The sequence below is a fragment of the Choloepus didactylus genome, chromosome 8 (genome assembly GCF_015220235.1).
Source record: "Choloepus didactylus isolate mChoDid1 chromosome 8, mChoDid1.pri, whole genome shotgun sequence".
In the NCBI taxonomy this organism is placed as follows: domain Eukaryota; kingdom Metazoa; phylum Chordata; class Mammalia; order Pilosa; family Megalonychidae; genus Choloepus; species Choloepus didactylus.
This window is the reverse complement of record NC_051314.1, coordinates 103,145,178-103,163,162: the sequence shown is the minus strand read 5'-3', so window position 1 is coordinate 103,163,162 and position 17,985 is coordinate 103,145,178. Positions and strand designations below refer to the sequence as shown.

The window sequence follows — 17,985 nt, the reverse complement described above, 5'->3', positions numbered from 1 at the left end:
ATAAAATAAGAGTTGAATTGACAAGTGTCTTTTCTGAGCAGAGTCTTTAAGTAGCCAACTTGTAGTCCACCATACTCTCTTTCTCCTTCGCAACTATTACTTGGTGATGTGCCAGAGACAGGCTTTTCTCTGTCAGCCCATTTTCTGGAATAAAAATGATGACCTGCAGCAGAACTGCAATGTATGAGAGTAAAAAACAAATTTTAGTTACAAGCATCTGAAAGTTTGGCATTTTGGTTACTTCCACATAACCTCGTAAATCTTGACTAATATGATGTTTTCTAAATCTATTACCACTTCTAAATGTTCTCTCTCTATTTTTCACTCTCTCCTTTGTAGTTCTTATGCCACTACATTAGTTAACTCTAACTGCTATAAGAAAAACCCAATACTTTCAGTGGCATAACATAATAGGAGTTTATTTCTTGCTCATGGAAACTCCACAATGGGCGTTACTAATTTGAACAGGACAGTTCTACTCTACCCAGACATGCAAGGACCTGCGCTGACTCCAAAGTCACTCTTGGTACCTAATCTGCAGCCAAAAGCTGAGAAACAAAGAATGTGGAGATGTCATACCCGCTTCTCAAATACTCTAGTCCATAAAAGACAACATCACTTCCTCTAACATGCCACGGTGAGAACAAGCATATGGCCCTGACTAGAGGAAAAGGGGCTTGGAAATGTAGTCCCCGTCTAGTTAGCAGATTCTTAGCAACAATTGTACACAATGGAAAGGGAACAAAAACATCACTAGCTATCAGGGAAATGCAAATCAAAACCACAATGAGATATCATTTCATACCCATTAGAATAGCCACTATTAAAAAAGACAGAAAACTTCAAGTGTTGTAGAGGATGTAGAGAAAAAGGAACACTCATTCACTGTTGGTGGGAATGTAAAATGGTGCAGCAGCTGTGGGAGAGAGACAGTCTGGCAGTTTCTAAGGAAGCTAATGATAGAATTACCATATAATCCAGCAATCCTGCTGCTATATACTCAGAAGAACTGAAAGCAGGGATGCGAACAGATTAATTTCACACTGATGTGCATAGTGGCATTATTCACAATCGCCAAAAGATGGAAGCAACCTAAGTGCCCATCAGCTGATGAACAGATAAACAAAATGTGGTATATACATACAATGGGATATTATTCAGCTGTAAAAAGGAATGAGGTCCTGATGTATGTGACAACATGATGAACCTTGAGGGTATTAAGTTGAGTGAAATAAACCAGGCACAGAAGGACAAATATTGTATTATTTCAAGGTTATGGACTAATTATAATTGGCAAACTCATGGAGTTAAGAGTCTAGCATATAGGTTCCCAGGAAATATACTGTGGTTAGGGAATGGAAAGTTAATGCTTATACAGATTTTCTATATAGGCTAATGGTAAAGGTTTGGAAATGGATGATGGTGATGGTAGCACATTATTGTGAGTGCAGTCAACAGCACTGAACTATATAGGTGAATGTGGTTAAATGGGGAAACTTTAGGATGTATTATGTTAATAGAATAAAAATTAAAGGATAAAACATAGGACTGTACAACACAGTGAACTCTCCTGTACATGAAGGACAATGGTTAATAGTACTAGTACAAGAATGTTCTTTCATGAAGTATAACAAATGTATGCCACTATCACGAGGTGTTAATAATAGGGAGGTATATGGGAAAAGCAACCCTAATGTAAACTATGGACAATAGTTAATAATACTATATTAATGATCTTTCATAAATTGTAATAAATGTAACTATATAACTACTATTAAAAAATAGTATAATTATAAAAAAACTGCCATCAATAATTGTAACAAATGTTCTACACCAATGCAAGGTGTTGGTGGTAGAGTATGGGAATCCTGTATTTTATGCATGATTGTTCTGTAAACCCATAACTTCTCTAAGAAATTTTAATTAAAAAAAAAAAAAAAACACCTGTTGGGGAAATATATAAGGGCAATGTGACCCTTGTTGGATTTTTATTGAAATAACAGTTTCTTAGGACCTGGCAGAGACTGCCTCACTGAAACAAACTGCCTGGGAGCTTGAGGAACTCTCCAGAGGAGACATCTGGCATCTGGCAAGCAGCTGGTAAGCAAGAGACCAACCCAAGGGAAACAGATTATCCATAAGCAGCAGACACCAAGGTTTCTTATGGCTGTTGCAGTGATTTAAAATGTACCTCCAGTAGCTAGGATTTTAATATAATTTAAAAATGGATATTACTCAAAGTGAATTAAATCACAGAGGCAGGAGCTAGATCAGAGTGATAGTAATGGTTGGTAACAGGTAGATTTCAAAAATAACTGATTTCAGCACACATGTGACTGGAACTTTATTGGAGTCAATCCTTTACTACTGGCTTGATTAGCACCGATTCGCTCTAATTTACGTTGTACCCTCAGAATAGACAATGAGGTCTGTGGAAACACCCGTCTTTGCTCGGAGCAGAGCATTGTTCTATGAGGGAGACAGGAAACAATAATATTCCTAGCAGGCAAGCACAAGTGGGCGGAGGAACGCAAACCCCAAGAACACACTGCTTTTCCCATTGTTGTTTTTGACCTTTGCGTTCTCTCTGTGATATTTTTCTGCTAAGTTTTTCCAATCTCTCATTTCATAAAGTAGAGTTTGTGAAAAAAGGAAATAAACAATTGGCCCAAAGAAAACTTTCCACATAATTGTAATTGCCAGGTTATTCTTCTCCCCAGGGCCAGTCACCCCAATTTGCTTTCTGGATGCTCTGCTTTAGTATTTCCAATTATTTCAATGGACTTATTCAGCTTTACATATATTTACCCCACAAAGAAATATAACATTCATAAATTATGAATGATTATAAGTAAGAATCTCCCTTTCAACTCAAGATTTTAATTCACCCAGTTTACATTTCTCACTCACACCTTACATTTGCAGAAGGCTTGAGAAATAAGAGAGAAACAACTTCTATTAGTCGTATCTCCAAGGTTTCAGAACATCACATTGTCCTAATGCCATCACTGTACAATAGGTCAGGAGAACCATTCCCAAATTCCTGGTTAGAAACAAACATACTTTTTAAAAAAACAGTGTGTTCGGCCAGAGGTTAACAGGAAAGGAAAACAAGATTTGCGGCACTCCTCAATTTTGAACCCTGCATTGACCTGAGGTTTGACAATGCCTTACGATGACCCATTTTGAACCAAGCCCTGGGCCAAGCACACACTTCCATGGATTATCACCTTTAATCCTTTCAGTAGCCTATGGGATTGGTAGTATTACTGCAACCCCCATTTTGTAGGCGAGGAGACTGAAGCTCAGACAGATTAAGTTGTTTTTCTAAGGTTAAAGACCTAGTAAGTAGTTGAGCAGAGCTTTGAACCAAAACCAGTAACGGTGAGCATCACTCCAAGAGTTGATCAACATTTGGTGCTAAATCAAAAACATAACACAGGATACTAAGAACATGAGAATTTCACAAGTCACATTGTTTAAACCAGAGGTCAGAAAACTAAGGCCTTGTAGGTCACAGATAAGTGCATTTGTTTATTTATTGTCTGTAGCTGCTTTTCTGATAGAAGGCAGAATTGAATTCGTGTGATAAAAGACTACAGGGCCCTCAAAGCCTAAAATGTTTACTATCTTGCTCTATACAGAAACATTTGCCAATCTCTAGTTTATATTCTCTGCCCTGGGAGTTCTGCTATCTCTGGCTCAGTAATTCTGAGAGGAAGAGAGAGGAATATGTTTCCTGCAGAGGTGGTGAGTGATCTAGACTGGACTTTCTTCCTCTGTGGTCCACAGATCACTAACCAGTTCATGGATGCAGAGAGACTCTGAACTGGATGCAAAAGAAAACATGCTTATTCCCTGTCTTTCCAGGTGTTGCAAAGACTGTAGGCAGGCAATTATGTTTGATTATGTTATTATGATATTGCTTACTACAAACAAACATACATTTTTCTGGGCCATTGCTAGACCCAGCCAGAGTCATACAGTTATCCCCAGGTCAGGATATCAGAGTAGTTTATTATAAGAACTAAAGAAAATATACCATGAAGCTATGATTATGAATCTCTCTCTTTTCACTTGGGGCCTAGCTTACATGAGAAAATACAAAGTAAAAATTAGAAGGGGCAAAGTTTATGAATCCTTTGGCATTAATATCAGATTTGGGTTCCAATTCTGCCTCTTCCTCTTAATAGCTACTCAGCTTGCACAACATCCTTACCCTCTCTGGGTCTCTGATGAGACACAAGTGCTGGGATCTTGTGCTTTTTGTGTACAAGGCTCTTGTCAGTAGAAGTACAAAGGTAACAATGTTGACAGGGATCTGTGTCTCCTAAAAATACATCAGAGAGTGGGATCTTTTTGGTGAGAGGAGGCTTCAGCTGGAAAAGGCTGTAATTTGACCAAAATTTTTATTATCTCTAACAAAAATATCTGTCCTAAGATGCCCTGTAAGATTGTTCATAGTACTGTCTAGCAAAACCAGCCCACATAATTAGAGTAGCCTCCATGAGGCCGTATGTCCTAGGAATAGAGTATGGGTTTATAGTTTGAAACAGAAGAGAAAACTGAAGCAGGGTCTCTGCCAAGGACATCATCTTCTCTAGAGGTACTGCACTCTTAAATTTTTTTTTTTCAAGCAGATCATGGATAAATTGGCAGCTAGTCCTTGAATATGTAACTGAATGAAATTACTGATAGATTATTTCAGTATGGCCAGCTTTTGGTTTTGGCCATTATGGTTAATTTGGTTTTTTTTCATTCTTCAGTACTCAACTCAGGCCTATAAGAGAATCATCTTTGGAGGCCTGGGTTGGTTTTAGACACCCAGCTGCACTTACACAGGCTCCTTTGTCTACTTCTGTCCCATGCTTGCTACATCATATTAAAATGTGTTCATGTGTTTAACTGCTATACAATCTTCTAGCTCTACTACAGGAGGGGACAATCAATCTCTCACTCCTTCCCTCCTTCTCTCTCTCTTTCTCTCTCATATCCTAGAACAGAGTATAGTAATATTTCAAATCCTTATAAATATTCACCACATATGCCAGACATTGTCTTGCACATTTTATATGGAGGTAAACACTATTATTTTTCCAAATTTAAAACTCAAGAATCTGAGGCACAGAGTGGTTAAATAACTGACCCAAGAGCACACATCTATTACTGGTGGAACTTTCAGAAGCCAGAAAGTCTGACTCTATGCCCCACCCTCAACCACTTTTAGATCCTCAGTAAATATTAAACTGATCTGAACACTACTCAGCACAGATGGGTACATACAAACATCTGGTCTGGTAGGAATCAGCATACTCTTAAAGTCTCAGATTCTTAAAAGTTTCTCAGGACATAATAAAATATAATAGGCACCGTTTTCTAAAACATAGTGATAGCTTTGCTTTGCACATTACACAAAATTCCCTTTTGATCACCAAGGGCCTCTCAGGGCACAGAGTCTCTCTAAGCACACGTGGGGAATAGTTGTGTTTTAGTAATCAACTGTTCACTCACTACACACTTCCATCTAAAAGAACAGAAGCTTCTAGATGTAAGGTCAATGAGCTTTTTTTTTTTTTGTGTGTGTGTGTGTGTGTGTGTGTGTGTGTGTGTGTGTGTGTGTTTAATTGCTGGCATCAGGCATAGAAGGTTTGAAACCAACTTGTTATCTCTGAAATAATCCACTGCTTGCCAAAATCCATTGCCAAAGTGACTTTGATTAAGCAGTAAACATCATCAGAAGACACAAACACTGTTAGAAACTTTACTCAGGCAAAGGGCTTAACATAGGGCAGAACCGTTCTAAAGTTTCTCAAGAAAAAAAATTTAAGCCAACAGAGACTAGAAGGAAGTTACATTATTGAACTCCAATGCCCTCGTATTTACAGAATGACCTCAACACTGGGCAGTAAGAGGGAGAAAGTTTAATGCAGTCTATGAGAACTCGGTTGAACACGGAGGAGTGTGACAGAGACTGAATCTAAAAGAGTAATTTTGCAAGTCTGTGTGAAAAAAAAAATTCATTAAAAACAAAAAAAGAAAATGAAAAACTTGACACAACAGGCCCCTATAGTACTAAGTGAAATAATGATGACAATGATAATGATAAAATAATAATAAAAATAAAACTAATAAGGTATATATGCCAAACAGATTACTTTTGTTTTCTATTAAAACAAAAACAGGTAGTAAAATTAGATACACTATTTAAAAATAGTAGAAGAATGCAGTGAATATTTGTCTTCTTTCTTTATTCATTCATTTTATTTTTGGAGCCCAGAATCCGTTCCCCCTTCTTTATAATACCTCGACTTCCGGACGGGAAATTCTCTCTCATCTCACCTTGTCAAGTCCCTGCGGATTCTGCCTGCCCCACCCACCTCACCATGGAAGTCATAGGAGGCTTGTTGGGCTAAATTAGTCATCTCCACGCCCTGGCGGGGCCAAGCGTCAGACGCTTGACCTAGGCTCGAGCTTGGCCACAGGAATTCCCTTAATGGGAAGGTAGAAAAAAAATGGTTGAAGTTCAATCAGAGATATGAATGACACAGATGTGGTTAGGACTAGGGAAAATCGGGCTAAAGGGTAAAGGACTATACTGACTGTGTTTTACAAGTTCAAATTCCATGGGAGACCAAGGAAGAGATGTTTAGTTGGTGCAGGATCCATATTTCCTGAACGATTTAACCCGTACAGTTTGTTCAAATACCGTAATTTCATGGAACTTTGACTAGGAAGTGAGACCTGGTAGGTTGGTATAGGTTAGTGTGAAATAGTGACACAATCCAAGGTAATTTGGGCAGAGAATAAAAACATATATGCAGGGCCCCCCTGAGGAGCTAGAGAAAAACGCGGAGGTGTTGGGTTTCCTCACCTGGATTGTTGCTGATGTTCTAACAAACATTGAAGACTGGTGGTTTGGTGTGCTGAGCCCTCTATCTCAGGACTTGCCCTTACAAAGCTCGTTACTGCAAAGGAGAGGCTAAACCTGCTTATAATTGTGCCTAAGAGTCTCCCTGAGTACCTCTTTGTTGCTCAGATGTGGCCCTCTCTCTCTAGCTAAGCCAACTCAGCAAGTAAACTCACTGCTCCCCCCCTGCCATGTGGGATCTGAATCCCAGGGGTGTAAATCTCCCTGGCAACATGTGATGTGACTCCAAGGATGAATCTGGACCTGACATTGTGGGATTGAGAACATCTTCTTGACCAAAAGGGGGATGCAAAATGAAACAAAATAAAGTTTCAGTGGCTGAGAGATTCCAAATGGAGTCGAGAGGTCACTCTGGTGGGCATTCTTATGCACTATACAGATAACCCTCTTTAGTTTTTAATGCACTGAAATAGCTATAAGTAAATACCTGAAACTATCAAACTGCAACCCAGTAGCCTTGACTCTTGAAAACAATTGTATAGCAATGTAGCTTACAAGGAGTGACAGTGTGATTGTGAAAGCCTTGTGGATCGTACTCCATTTATCCAGTGTATGGATGGATGAGTAGAAAAATGGGGACACAAACTAAATGAAAAATAGGGTGGGTGGGATGATTTTGGTTGTTCTTTTTTACTTTTATTTTTTATTCTTATTTTTACTTTTTCTGGTACAAGGAAAATGTTCAAAAAAATAGATTGGGATGATGAATGCAACTACATGATAGTACTGTGAACAGCTGATTGTACACCATGGATGATTGTATGACATGTGAATATATTTCAATAAAACTGAATTAAAAAAAACAACAAAACAAAAACAAAACAAAACAAGCAAAAAGAAAATGGTAGAAGTTTACCCATTCATTCTTGTGATGGTGCTCAAGATAGAATGTCCAGACATGTTTCTTTTCTGCTATCAATAAGCCAGGTTCTTCAAACTTCCCTTTAGTTCTGTGATCTCTTCCACTCTCTTCCTAATCTAGTCTCTTTTTCTCTAGTGATTCCCAACTATGCTTCCACTATTTCCCCCCAAAGAATATTGTTGTGTACCAGCTGAGTGGAGAACAAAATAACACCCAATAAAACCCATATTGATAGAATTGGCCAAATTGCTCATGAATGAGAACAGAAAGTGGCAAGAGGGTACAGATGAGGTCCCTGGGAGCCTGGGAGCTCGGGTAAATAATCTTGGGATGTGAAGCATGGCAATGCCAGGAGAGCCCAGGTGAAGGTCATCAGGGCTATGGAGGTCATATGGAGGTCATGATGAGTGACAGTTCCAAAGCACGTTTACACCACTCTAAGCAAACGGCCATCAGTCAATATTGTTACATCCAGAAACTTCTACCCCATAAAAGCTTACCCAGACCTGAAGTCTTTCATTTCTTTGTTCAAAATTTATGTTCAAAATAAAGCCACTAGATCACAGACCACAATTTATCTTAGAATATTCTAAAGGAAAGGTACTGCATTTCTCTGCCTTCTTCTGTGTGAACATCCTTCCATTCATTTAACTGAACAATGAAACTAGGTGTATCAGTTTCATTTTGTTTATAGCTGATTTCACAGCCCAGCTCATCATTAAGATTGTTTGTATCTGAATTCACAGACCCCAGAATCTTCCCAAGAGCATTAGGTTCATAAATTCACTTTAGAACCAGCTCATGTCAAATTTGATATACTATTGTTTAAAAAACTAAAGTTAGAACCCAAAATAAAACCATATCTTCCATTCAAAGCATTACTAAAATAAATTTTCTGGCATAGTAAGTACTACCAAATCCATGTTACCACACTTGTTTGGAAACCAATATGCATACAAAAAGATATAAATGGGAAGAGATTTATTTGTATCCATCTAGCCATACCTGAATAGGGACTCTCTTGACAGCCAGATTTCATTCTGTTTCACAGTTTTCCATGAGAAAAGCAGCAGCAGCAACACAGTGGACACAATGAGGGTGGTGGCCCCACATCGATTCAGCCAAGTGCAGAGCTTGCTCAATCCATGTACAAAAAGGATGCAGTAGCCCATGCTGGAAAACAGGACGAAAGAATCAGGGATACTCTGGGTGTGCAAGAGATACCCTGTAACAATTTTATACCAAATAACTGACTTTCAAATAAAGATTGCTCTGTGCTAAACAAACAAATGCAAACTCCCCAGCCCAAGACAATTATTCACTTTAGTTCTCTAAAGAGCTATGCTGGCATGTTTTCTAGCTCAGTGACATTAGAGTGATGCATAATAGGTTCATCTTGGGAGTTCAAACTGCCCTGGATTTCAGCAGCTTGAACGTAATAAGAAGTCTTACTGGCCTGACCTCTGATCGTGTCTGGGTCCTCCTACTTGTGCCCTCACGTCACTGGCATTTGTAGAACCCTATCGGTGCCATGTGTCAAAATTTCCAGCCATGTGACTCTAACAGTAAAAGATGTTAGAGTTTCCTGAAGTCATATCACAGCTTTGTGAGAGACGGTCCCCAAGGGCTGCCTGGCTGGTTCTGGGAAGGATGCTGGCCACCCAGGGGCACCGAGCTTGGTTACCAGGGATGTGCCGTGGCACGCCTCCCACTCCAACCAGCCAATGCCCTTATTATGATGGCAAATCCACCCACAGGCAGACTCCTGAGCCGCACGGCTTGGTGCTCATCACAGATAAGCTGTAATGATAGAATTCTCTTGCTGAATCTGGTCCAACTTTCCCACCAGACACACACAAAGAATCCTTACGTTAACTGAGTGAAAGTTTGGCACACTGATATAAAAACCTTTGGCTTAGTGGAAGGAATGTTATCCTTATATCATCTACACAGCCACAGAGATAGTTCCTGCCTGCCTATTGGCTTCAGAAGAACATAAACATTTACTTTGTATCCATTATTATGTGCATTTTAGTCAAAACCTGTTTCTTTCCAAAGATTACAATAACAAATTATTACAGAATATCATAAGAACGGAGCAAGCTTGGGGGAAGGAAACTCAACATTATAGTCAGAAACTAATGCTACAAGAGGCCAAAAAGGAATACAGCCCATTTACGTGTTCAATAATTTATTCATTCTTTATTATGTGCCTGGCAGTATGGTAGGCACTAAAAATACAATTATGAATAAAACACAGGCCCTGCCCTCAAAGAATTCCAGTTTGCTGAGAGAGGTTGGTCTTATACAAGGAAACAAACCTCTCATTCCACAACCCCTTTGGAAAAAACATCTTTCCACATTCTTTCTGTTCACCATTCTAAACACCTAGCCTTTGGTATCAAGGGTAGAAAAACAAGGAAGCAATCCAATTTAGAGCCTTCAATTCCTTGCTTCAAGTCCCATAAGTCCCTTGGTCCAGTTCCCTGAAGTTTTAGGATTCATTGTTTAGTCAAATAGAGTCACTAAATTATTCCCCTCTGGGAAAGGATGGTTTGAACAGGGGAGGCCCATGACCCCCACACCTTCACCCCAGGCAACAGATTTGACTGCAATAAGTACCTAGCAGAAGTCACCAGTGCCAAAATAAAAAATGGAGGGGGAATACACCACGCAGACACACATGTCACCGGGGCCAGCTCTCTTCCCGCCCCACCTACACAAAGCAGCGGCACCGAGAGCTAACATTTACTGAGCACGTCGTGTGCTCCAAGAACTTTCTACCTAAGATCTGTGAGTCCTATTATAAATGTTTACTCATGAAGACACTGAAGATGAGACAGGCTGATTTGCTGAATTGGGTCATACATCTATAAACAAGAGAACAAAGATATAAACCCTGGAATTTCAGATTCCAGAACCCACGCCCCATACGCTGTCCTGCTGCAAGAGTTCTGACTTGGCTGGCTAACTCCAGTGTTCCTACCACTTGATCATACAGCTTTACCTACTTTCTTCCCAGCTACTCCATTCATAAAATCTCAGTAGCCATTGACTGCCTCACTGTAGAAAATAGAGCTGCCATCTGGCAGAGCCATGGGGAAGGAAAGCACTGTTATTACATAACTCCTGAGCAATGGCCACAAAGTGGCAGAATAATAATGATCATAACAACAACAATGAAAATAATAGTTAGCTATTTTATGTATTCGTGTTTATTAAGCACTTCCTATACACCAGGCACTATGCTAAGTGTTTCATATGGACATGTATGTAATATTTGCAGAGCCTGGGGTAAGAACAATACTTGCTAAAAATATTTAATGATTTAGTCCTCAGGATCCTCCTTTCATAAATGAAAAAAACTAAAATTTAGAGGAGTTGAATAACGTGCCTACAGCCCCAACAACTAGTAAAGGAGTCACATCAGTAGACCCAATGCCCTCATGCTATTATAACAAAGGGGACAACAAACTTTTTCTGTAAAAGGCAGATAGTAAATAGTTCAGGCAGTTCAGGCTTTACAGGCGATAAGGTGTTCTTTGTCACTCCTCAACTCTGTCTTTGTAGCAGGAAATCTGCCATGGACACTATGTAAACGAATGGGCGTACCTGTGCACCAATATAATTTATTTACAAAAACAGCAGGCCAGATTTGGGCCTTGAGCCATAGTTTATTGATCTTTGCTATAATCAAAATGAAAGAAAGTACAATTCCTTTCCACTCAGCACAGGCATCTATATCAGATAACATTCTTTATTTCCAAAAGTCCTTTATTGACATATGGTTTAAAGAAATGTTCAGCCATATAAAATAATCTCTACTTAGCTTTGCAAATTTCCTAGAGTATCACATTCTTAAAAACCTGACACAAATATCACAGAGATTAAGACACTGCTCCATTATGAAACTTCATCTTTCAACATCTGCTTTAATGCAGATCTCAGCCACAGGGGGTAGAATTGCTCTCTTCGTCACCAGGGGTAGGGCAAGTCCTCATTTTGAAAGTGGAACATCAAGCAAATGAGAAACAACATGCTTTCTTGGCCTCCAGGGAGAAGAAACAAGAGTCAGACTTGCTCTGGTTCTAAGGAAAAATCTGGGCTGCTGATCAGAGACTTCTACACTGAGCACCATGGAGCCAGTGCAAACCAGTGACACTTGACAAAAATCATAGCCTGGAGAACCAAAAGCCAAACCTTGGCTGCCTAAAATTTGGTTTAGGTCAGTACTAAGATACACTTTGAAAGCACACTTGAGAAGCACCACTGCTATCTCAGAGAAGAGAGCTACTCACGTGCACGCAAAGATGATCTCCATTCACAGGCTGATGAGATCTCCAACTGTGAACACAATTTTATTGACAAGCTGCTCAGTCTATAGTGCTTACAACTAAAGATACATTCTCACACTTACACTTTAATGATGCACATCCAAAGGAATTTAGCAGGAAATGCAAGTCAACAATGTTCATCCTTTTAAGTTAGAATTAAAGACAAATGTTTAAACCTATTATTTGAAAACTCTAAGAGTAGTGTTGAAGGAACTCGAAATTGCCCTGCAGGCACTGGGTTACAAAATGGCTCCGGGCAGAGGAGGCACACAAGGTAAGCACCCAGCAAAGACTTCAGGAATGTGCAGCTTGGAGAATGAGGATTATAGGAAATAGGACAAGGAAAAGAGGCCTAAGATCTGACCAATCAGTTTCAGACAAGTTTCCTTCCGCCTCAATGTTCCAATAAACCACAGGAACAGAACTTGCCCAAACACCAATTCCCCCTTTTTGGGGGGGTGGGTGGGGCTATAAATTCTCAGTGCTGCCCCCATCCCAACCCCTTTGGAACACCTGCTTTTACTTGGTGTTGCCCAATTTGTGTATTGCTATTGTTAATAAAGCTCTCTTCTTTTTATTGGCGGCAGCATTTCTTTTGATAGCAGTTAATCACTGTATAAACAGTACAAACGTACTTTTGTGAACCATGCCTAAAAGCGTTTAAGTGGTAAAAGAACAAAACTCCCCGTTTCCATCTACATCAACCTAAAAAGACAGCAACATTCCACCTGTAGGCCAAGCATTTTATGGTGTTTGCTATGGCTTCACTTTTTGTTTAATTATATGTAACAATGAGAATCTTTTTGCTATTAAGTAGAACTGAAATTCTACCTTTTAACTTCTTAACCAGCTCAAACAACCACTGAGAGTATCTCTAAATAACATCAACTGTACAAGATAAACACAAGCTTACCATTTTATCATTTATTTAAAATTCCCAATCTTACATAAATTTACATCCTTATGCTTAGGAAAATAATGGAAAATACTTTCCTCCAAAAATCAAAGCTACTTAATTTGATTGCAGAATGCATACTAAATTGTCATGAAGAACAGCTCTATGAAGTGAATTTTCCTTTTGTGCAAACGACAGTCTTCAAAGCAGAAATAGAGGCTAAAAATAACTCCATGAAACCTTAACCTCTGGAGAAAAGGGTTGGTACCTGAAGCCCCTGCCTGGGCCAGGACAAAGGTATTGTGATTCCGGGGATGCAGCAGCAGTAAGAAATGAGGGACGTGAATCCTGCCCACCAGGCAGACATGCTAGAGATACAACTGCTCGTACAAGGAGGCGTGATTAATTTGTCCGGCAAATTTTTAGTTTTATTAACCGCAGACTGAAGTCTCTTACATTATAATTGAAATGCCACTTTATATTCATCCATTCATTCACTTTTATTTATTATCTAGCAAGTGGCAAGTCCTCTGTTAGGGAGGGAGGGAGACCATAAAGTCGCAGCCTTTGACTGAAGGAACTGGAAATGTAGTGGTAGATGAAAGCAAGGACTAAGGAAGGACCCAGCTAAAAACAGAGTGACGGGTAGTAATTATTCACATACCACCTGAGTTCCAGGAAGTTTTGTTTTGTTTTTTCTTGTCAATCTTCAAATCTTCATTAGAAGAATTAATATAACTTAGTGAACAGATACACGGAAGTTCCTCAGGGTTGTAAATTTGAGGACTACCTACTGAATATTCATTTTAAATTCACTGAACCAACTGGCCCAAAGAATTTCATACATTTTCCCAAGAGCTGAACCAACCTGCTGCCATAAGCAAATGAGGCACTGCAGAGAATTTCCATACATTTCTAAACTGACATGTTTGCCATATACATGAGGTACAAAAGATGTGAGGTGAGATCAGTGCCAAAGAAGTTACATCTTTCTTTCTTTTTAAAAATTTATTGTGGTAACATAGATACATAACATAAAATACTACCTTTTTAATCCTTTCTAAGTGTACAAATCAGTGGCATTAATTACATTTACAATATTATGCTACCATCCGTTCCCAAAACTTCTTCATCATCCCAAAGAGAAACTCTGTACATGTTAAGCAGTAACTCCCCAACACTGTCCCCCACCCCTACCAAGCCCCTCAGAACCTCTAATCTACTTTCTGTCTCCATGAACTTGCTTATTCCAGATATTTCATATAAGTGGAATCATATATTTGTCCATTTGTGTCTGGCTTATTTCACTCAGCATAAAATTTTCAAGGTTCATCCATGTTGTAGCATGTATCCGAACTTCATTCCTTTTTATGGCTGGATTATATTTCATTGCAAGCATAAATCACATTTTGCTTATCTATTCATCTTGGGTTATTTCCACCTTTTGGTTATTGTGAATCATGATGCTATGAACACCGGTGTAGAAATATCTATCTGAGTTACTGCTTTCAATTCTTTTGGGTATATACCTAGCAGTTGGGTAGCTGGGTCACATGGTATTTCTACATTTAACTGTTTGAGGAACTGCCAAACTATATCTTCCTGTGATTTGAAAATTGTCCACCTTATTTCTATCACACATGCCAAACACTACTTACTATATATACATTTCTTTAATTTGCAGACTTGCAATGTCTGATTTTAAAGTATGCTATTACTGAAGAGCTGATTAGCACTCAGTACTTATAATTTATAAAGACACTCTGCAAAGAATACATTTTCATATACAAAGAAAACCTTTTCCCAATTTCTTAATGTTTCATACTCAAGCTTTCTTAAGGTTTTTCCCCTAATATGTAGGAGAATATCATATTTTACCTTAACTAAACATAAAAACAATGCTGCCATTTACCTTTCAAGCTCCAAGCTTCTATTCTGAAAATATCTTCCACCCTAAGACCTAAAACTTTAAAATTTGTACAACATGAATTACTAAAAATTTTTCTTATTTAGTTAAACCCAAGAAATACAGCCTGGAGGAAACATATCCCTAATTAATTTCATTTTGATCTTTTGAATCCTCATCTGGCAAACTATCTGAAAGTAAGATCTTATTCTACTTAAGACATTGGTTTTCTCAAGTGCAGTGTTTGTGTGTACACGTGTGCTTTTAGTATATACTCTATTAGCCAAACAGCAATATGGGATTTGATTTGTAAATACATCGCAAGCAAATCCAGTTTATCAAAGTCCAGATTGAACCCAAATGTCTAATTCACAGGACAATTCATTCACCAAAACTCTCCTAAAACTGCAAACTTTCTTGTACATTATTTGTTACAAAAAGCTTTGATTCAAACGTCATTTTTTGGAACAAACTATTGCATAAAGAAAGACACACTGGTAATACGTGAAATGTATACAGCCATGTGTTTATTTATGTTAATGTTGCTTCATAGACAATGAATGCCAACAAGCGCTTAAGCAAATCTCCTCTTACACCCATTTCAAGCTCTGTCCTGCAATGTCTATCTTTGTGAAGTGAAGATAATGCAAAGTATAATCTCTTTGGTGAATAAATGCATGCTGAGGAAGCCTTTGTATGCAATCCTGACAAGAAATAAAACATTAAGCATTAAGCTTGTTGTTTAGTGCTAGAGTAGCATTTTATTCATTTTTGTACCTTAAGCCCCAGGCACATAACAGGGGCTCCATAATGTAGTTGAGCCATTGCTATTTAAGGCATCAGAAACCAACATGCATACAAATATGAACTTAAAAATGAACCAGTCCAAGTTGGTCCTGGAGATAATGAGACCCACGGTTATATCACCAGGAGACTGTCCATACTGAAGGTTTGGGATGTTTCTCCTTGTGGTGCTTGTACTCCAGGCTTGGCTTCCTTCCTTCCTAGCCTGGTTCAGGTAGTCAAACCCAAATTTTCTATCTGAGACTGGGGAGAAGGGCTCTTGGTCAAGTTCTTAACTGACTCTACAGCTCCTCCTAACAACCTTCTCTGTACCATTCTATAGCACACTGATACCTAAGACCTGCGTTCTATCATTTTTTCCTCCCACAAACCAACATAACCTAGAAGTCAGCATCAACACTCTTAAAGTGAAGTTGTAATGGACTATCCATTATTTGCTTCTGTCCACTCCTCCATTTCCCTGCATTGACATGCCTTATCATATATCCAGTGTAAATCCTACCACACTCTTTTATCCACTGTGCTGGATAATATGAGAAAATACAAACGTAAAAATGGTGGTCCCTACCTTCATGGGTGCAAGGCAATCAAATTTCTAAAAGAATGAGGAGGATTTTTTTAAGAACACTTAAGTTTGAGTCAGAAGTCATGGATTTAAGATGAATTGCCCTGTGCAGAATCCAAGAGAAAAGGAAAGAAATAAATTCACCAATAACAATAAGGAGCCTTGATGGAAGGGAGGTGAAATGGTAAAACCCATATCTCCCAGGCAAAGCCAACTCGGCAGGACACTGGGTATGTGTTATCTATAGTCTCTTTTCTCTACCCCGCTGAAGCACATTTCATAATCTCCTTCAGTACAGTGTTTCAGAATTCCAACCTCCTAAGCTAGGGTTGTTCACTTTTGTGGTTAGCATACAAATGAAGAGCTCTGTACAACCAAAGGAGGAGGAAGGAAGGGGAGGGGGCGAAGGAGAGACCTTCACCTAAGCTGCGCTGATTTCCTTTGATTTTGATTCACCTATCTCCTCATTTTGTACAGGGCAGATTGAAATAATGACTTAAAATCACCTAGCATAGCTTACACTTTTCACATATAATATCCTATTTAGTCTCATCTGAATTCCAACTATATTCTTCAAATTTTGCTTTCAAATTCCAAGACATTTGCTGTTCACCATTTAGGATGTAATAGACATATATTAAAGTCATGATTCTAGTCCAGTGAAGAATGTTCAATCTTGCCACAGACTGGCCAACTGGTCTTCTGTCCACATGCACTTCAAGCTCCTCTCAGCAATCTTCAGTCTGACGCTTGCTCTGTTCTATGTTATATCTATCCATGATTTACAGCTCAGTAAAGTCCTCGTGTTTCCCTTCCTGGTCCTGATCTTTGCAGAATACTCATCACCATGATAGCTAGGTGCTGGACCACCAGTCCAGTACAGCCCCAGGACCCTCCCTCGGTGGGCACTGCCCTCAAGGGCAGCCCTCACTGGATGGGCCCCAGCTTCTACATCTCACACCCTCTTCTCAGCTCAAGGTCTCAAAGGGCTGGTTGGAACAGTTCATGCTGACACAGTAAAAATATTTCCATTCTTATCCCATGGTAACCTGAAGTAAAACATCAATGCAATCACAAAACAGTTGAACTTTCCTACTGGAAGGAACCTTAGAGATCATGTAGCAATGTGGTTATCAGAATTTTAGATTTCCCAACCAGAAAAATTTCCAAAAAGGGGGTATCAAGGGAGGGAGGAGGAACTGACTAAGCATTGTCTACAACCTGCTGGTCCTATAACCATGTCATCAGAGAAAGGATATTTTAATACTAAGAAAATGAGAAAGATATAAACTTATCATTAATTAATAGATTAATTTCATAAATCTAAAACATCATAGTTCATATGAAAAACTCACTTCACTGTCTTTCTTCCTTCTTTCCCCCTTGATTTGGCTGCAGAGCAATGAAAACACTGCCATAGTGCTCCAACTGGCATTTGGGAACTACAGACCAGGGTCAACCCTCTTGTTTCAGATAGGAGAACAGTAGCCTGGCATGATTTAATGATTCCCCCAAGGTGACTAGGCAGGCAGCGACATACTGGAGCAAACTGATCACTAGTTTAGTGTTCTTCCTACCAAATTTGCTAAAGTAAGTTTCTTTTCATTTTAAACAATATCTGTTGATTTTAATATTTGGCAAAATTTTGATTCACTCTTAATCATTACTCTTCTCCAGCAACTCTAAAGAAG

At 39.0% G+C, this 17,985-nt stretch overlaps 1 protein-coding gene across 6 annotated transcripts in view; it reads right to left on the bottom strand.

The window, feature by feature from the left end:
- TMTC1 (transmembrane O-mannosyltransferase targeting cadherins 1) overlaps nt 1–17,985 on the bottom strand; it is a 289,639-nt gene that overhangs the window by 91,518 nt on the left and 180,136 nt on the right. For all 6 annotated transcript variants that reach the window (XR_005218412.1, XR_005218411.1, XM_037846482.1 and 3 more), the window contains one exon: nt 8,796–8,963. Coding sequence is in view for 4 of the 6 variants with exons in the window: in XM_037846482.1 (XP_037702410.1) it covers nt 8,796–8,963 (168 nt within the window). In the remaining 2 variants the exon portion in view is untranslated. The remainder of the gene's footprint in view (nt 1–8,795; nt 8,964–17,985) is intronic.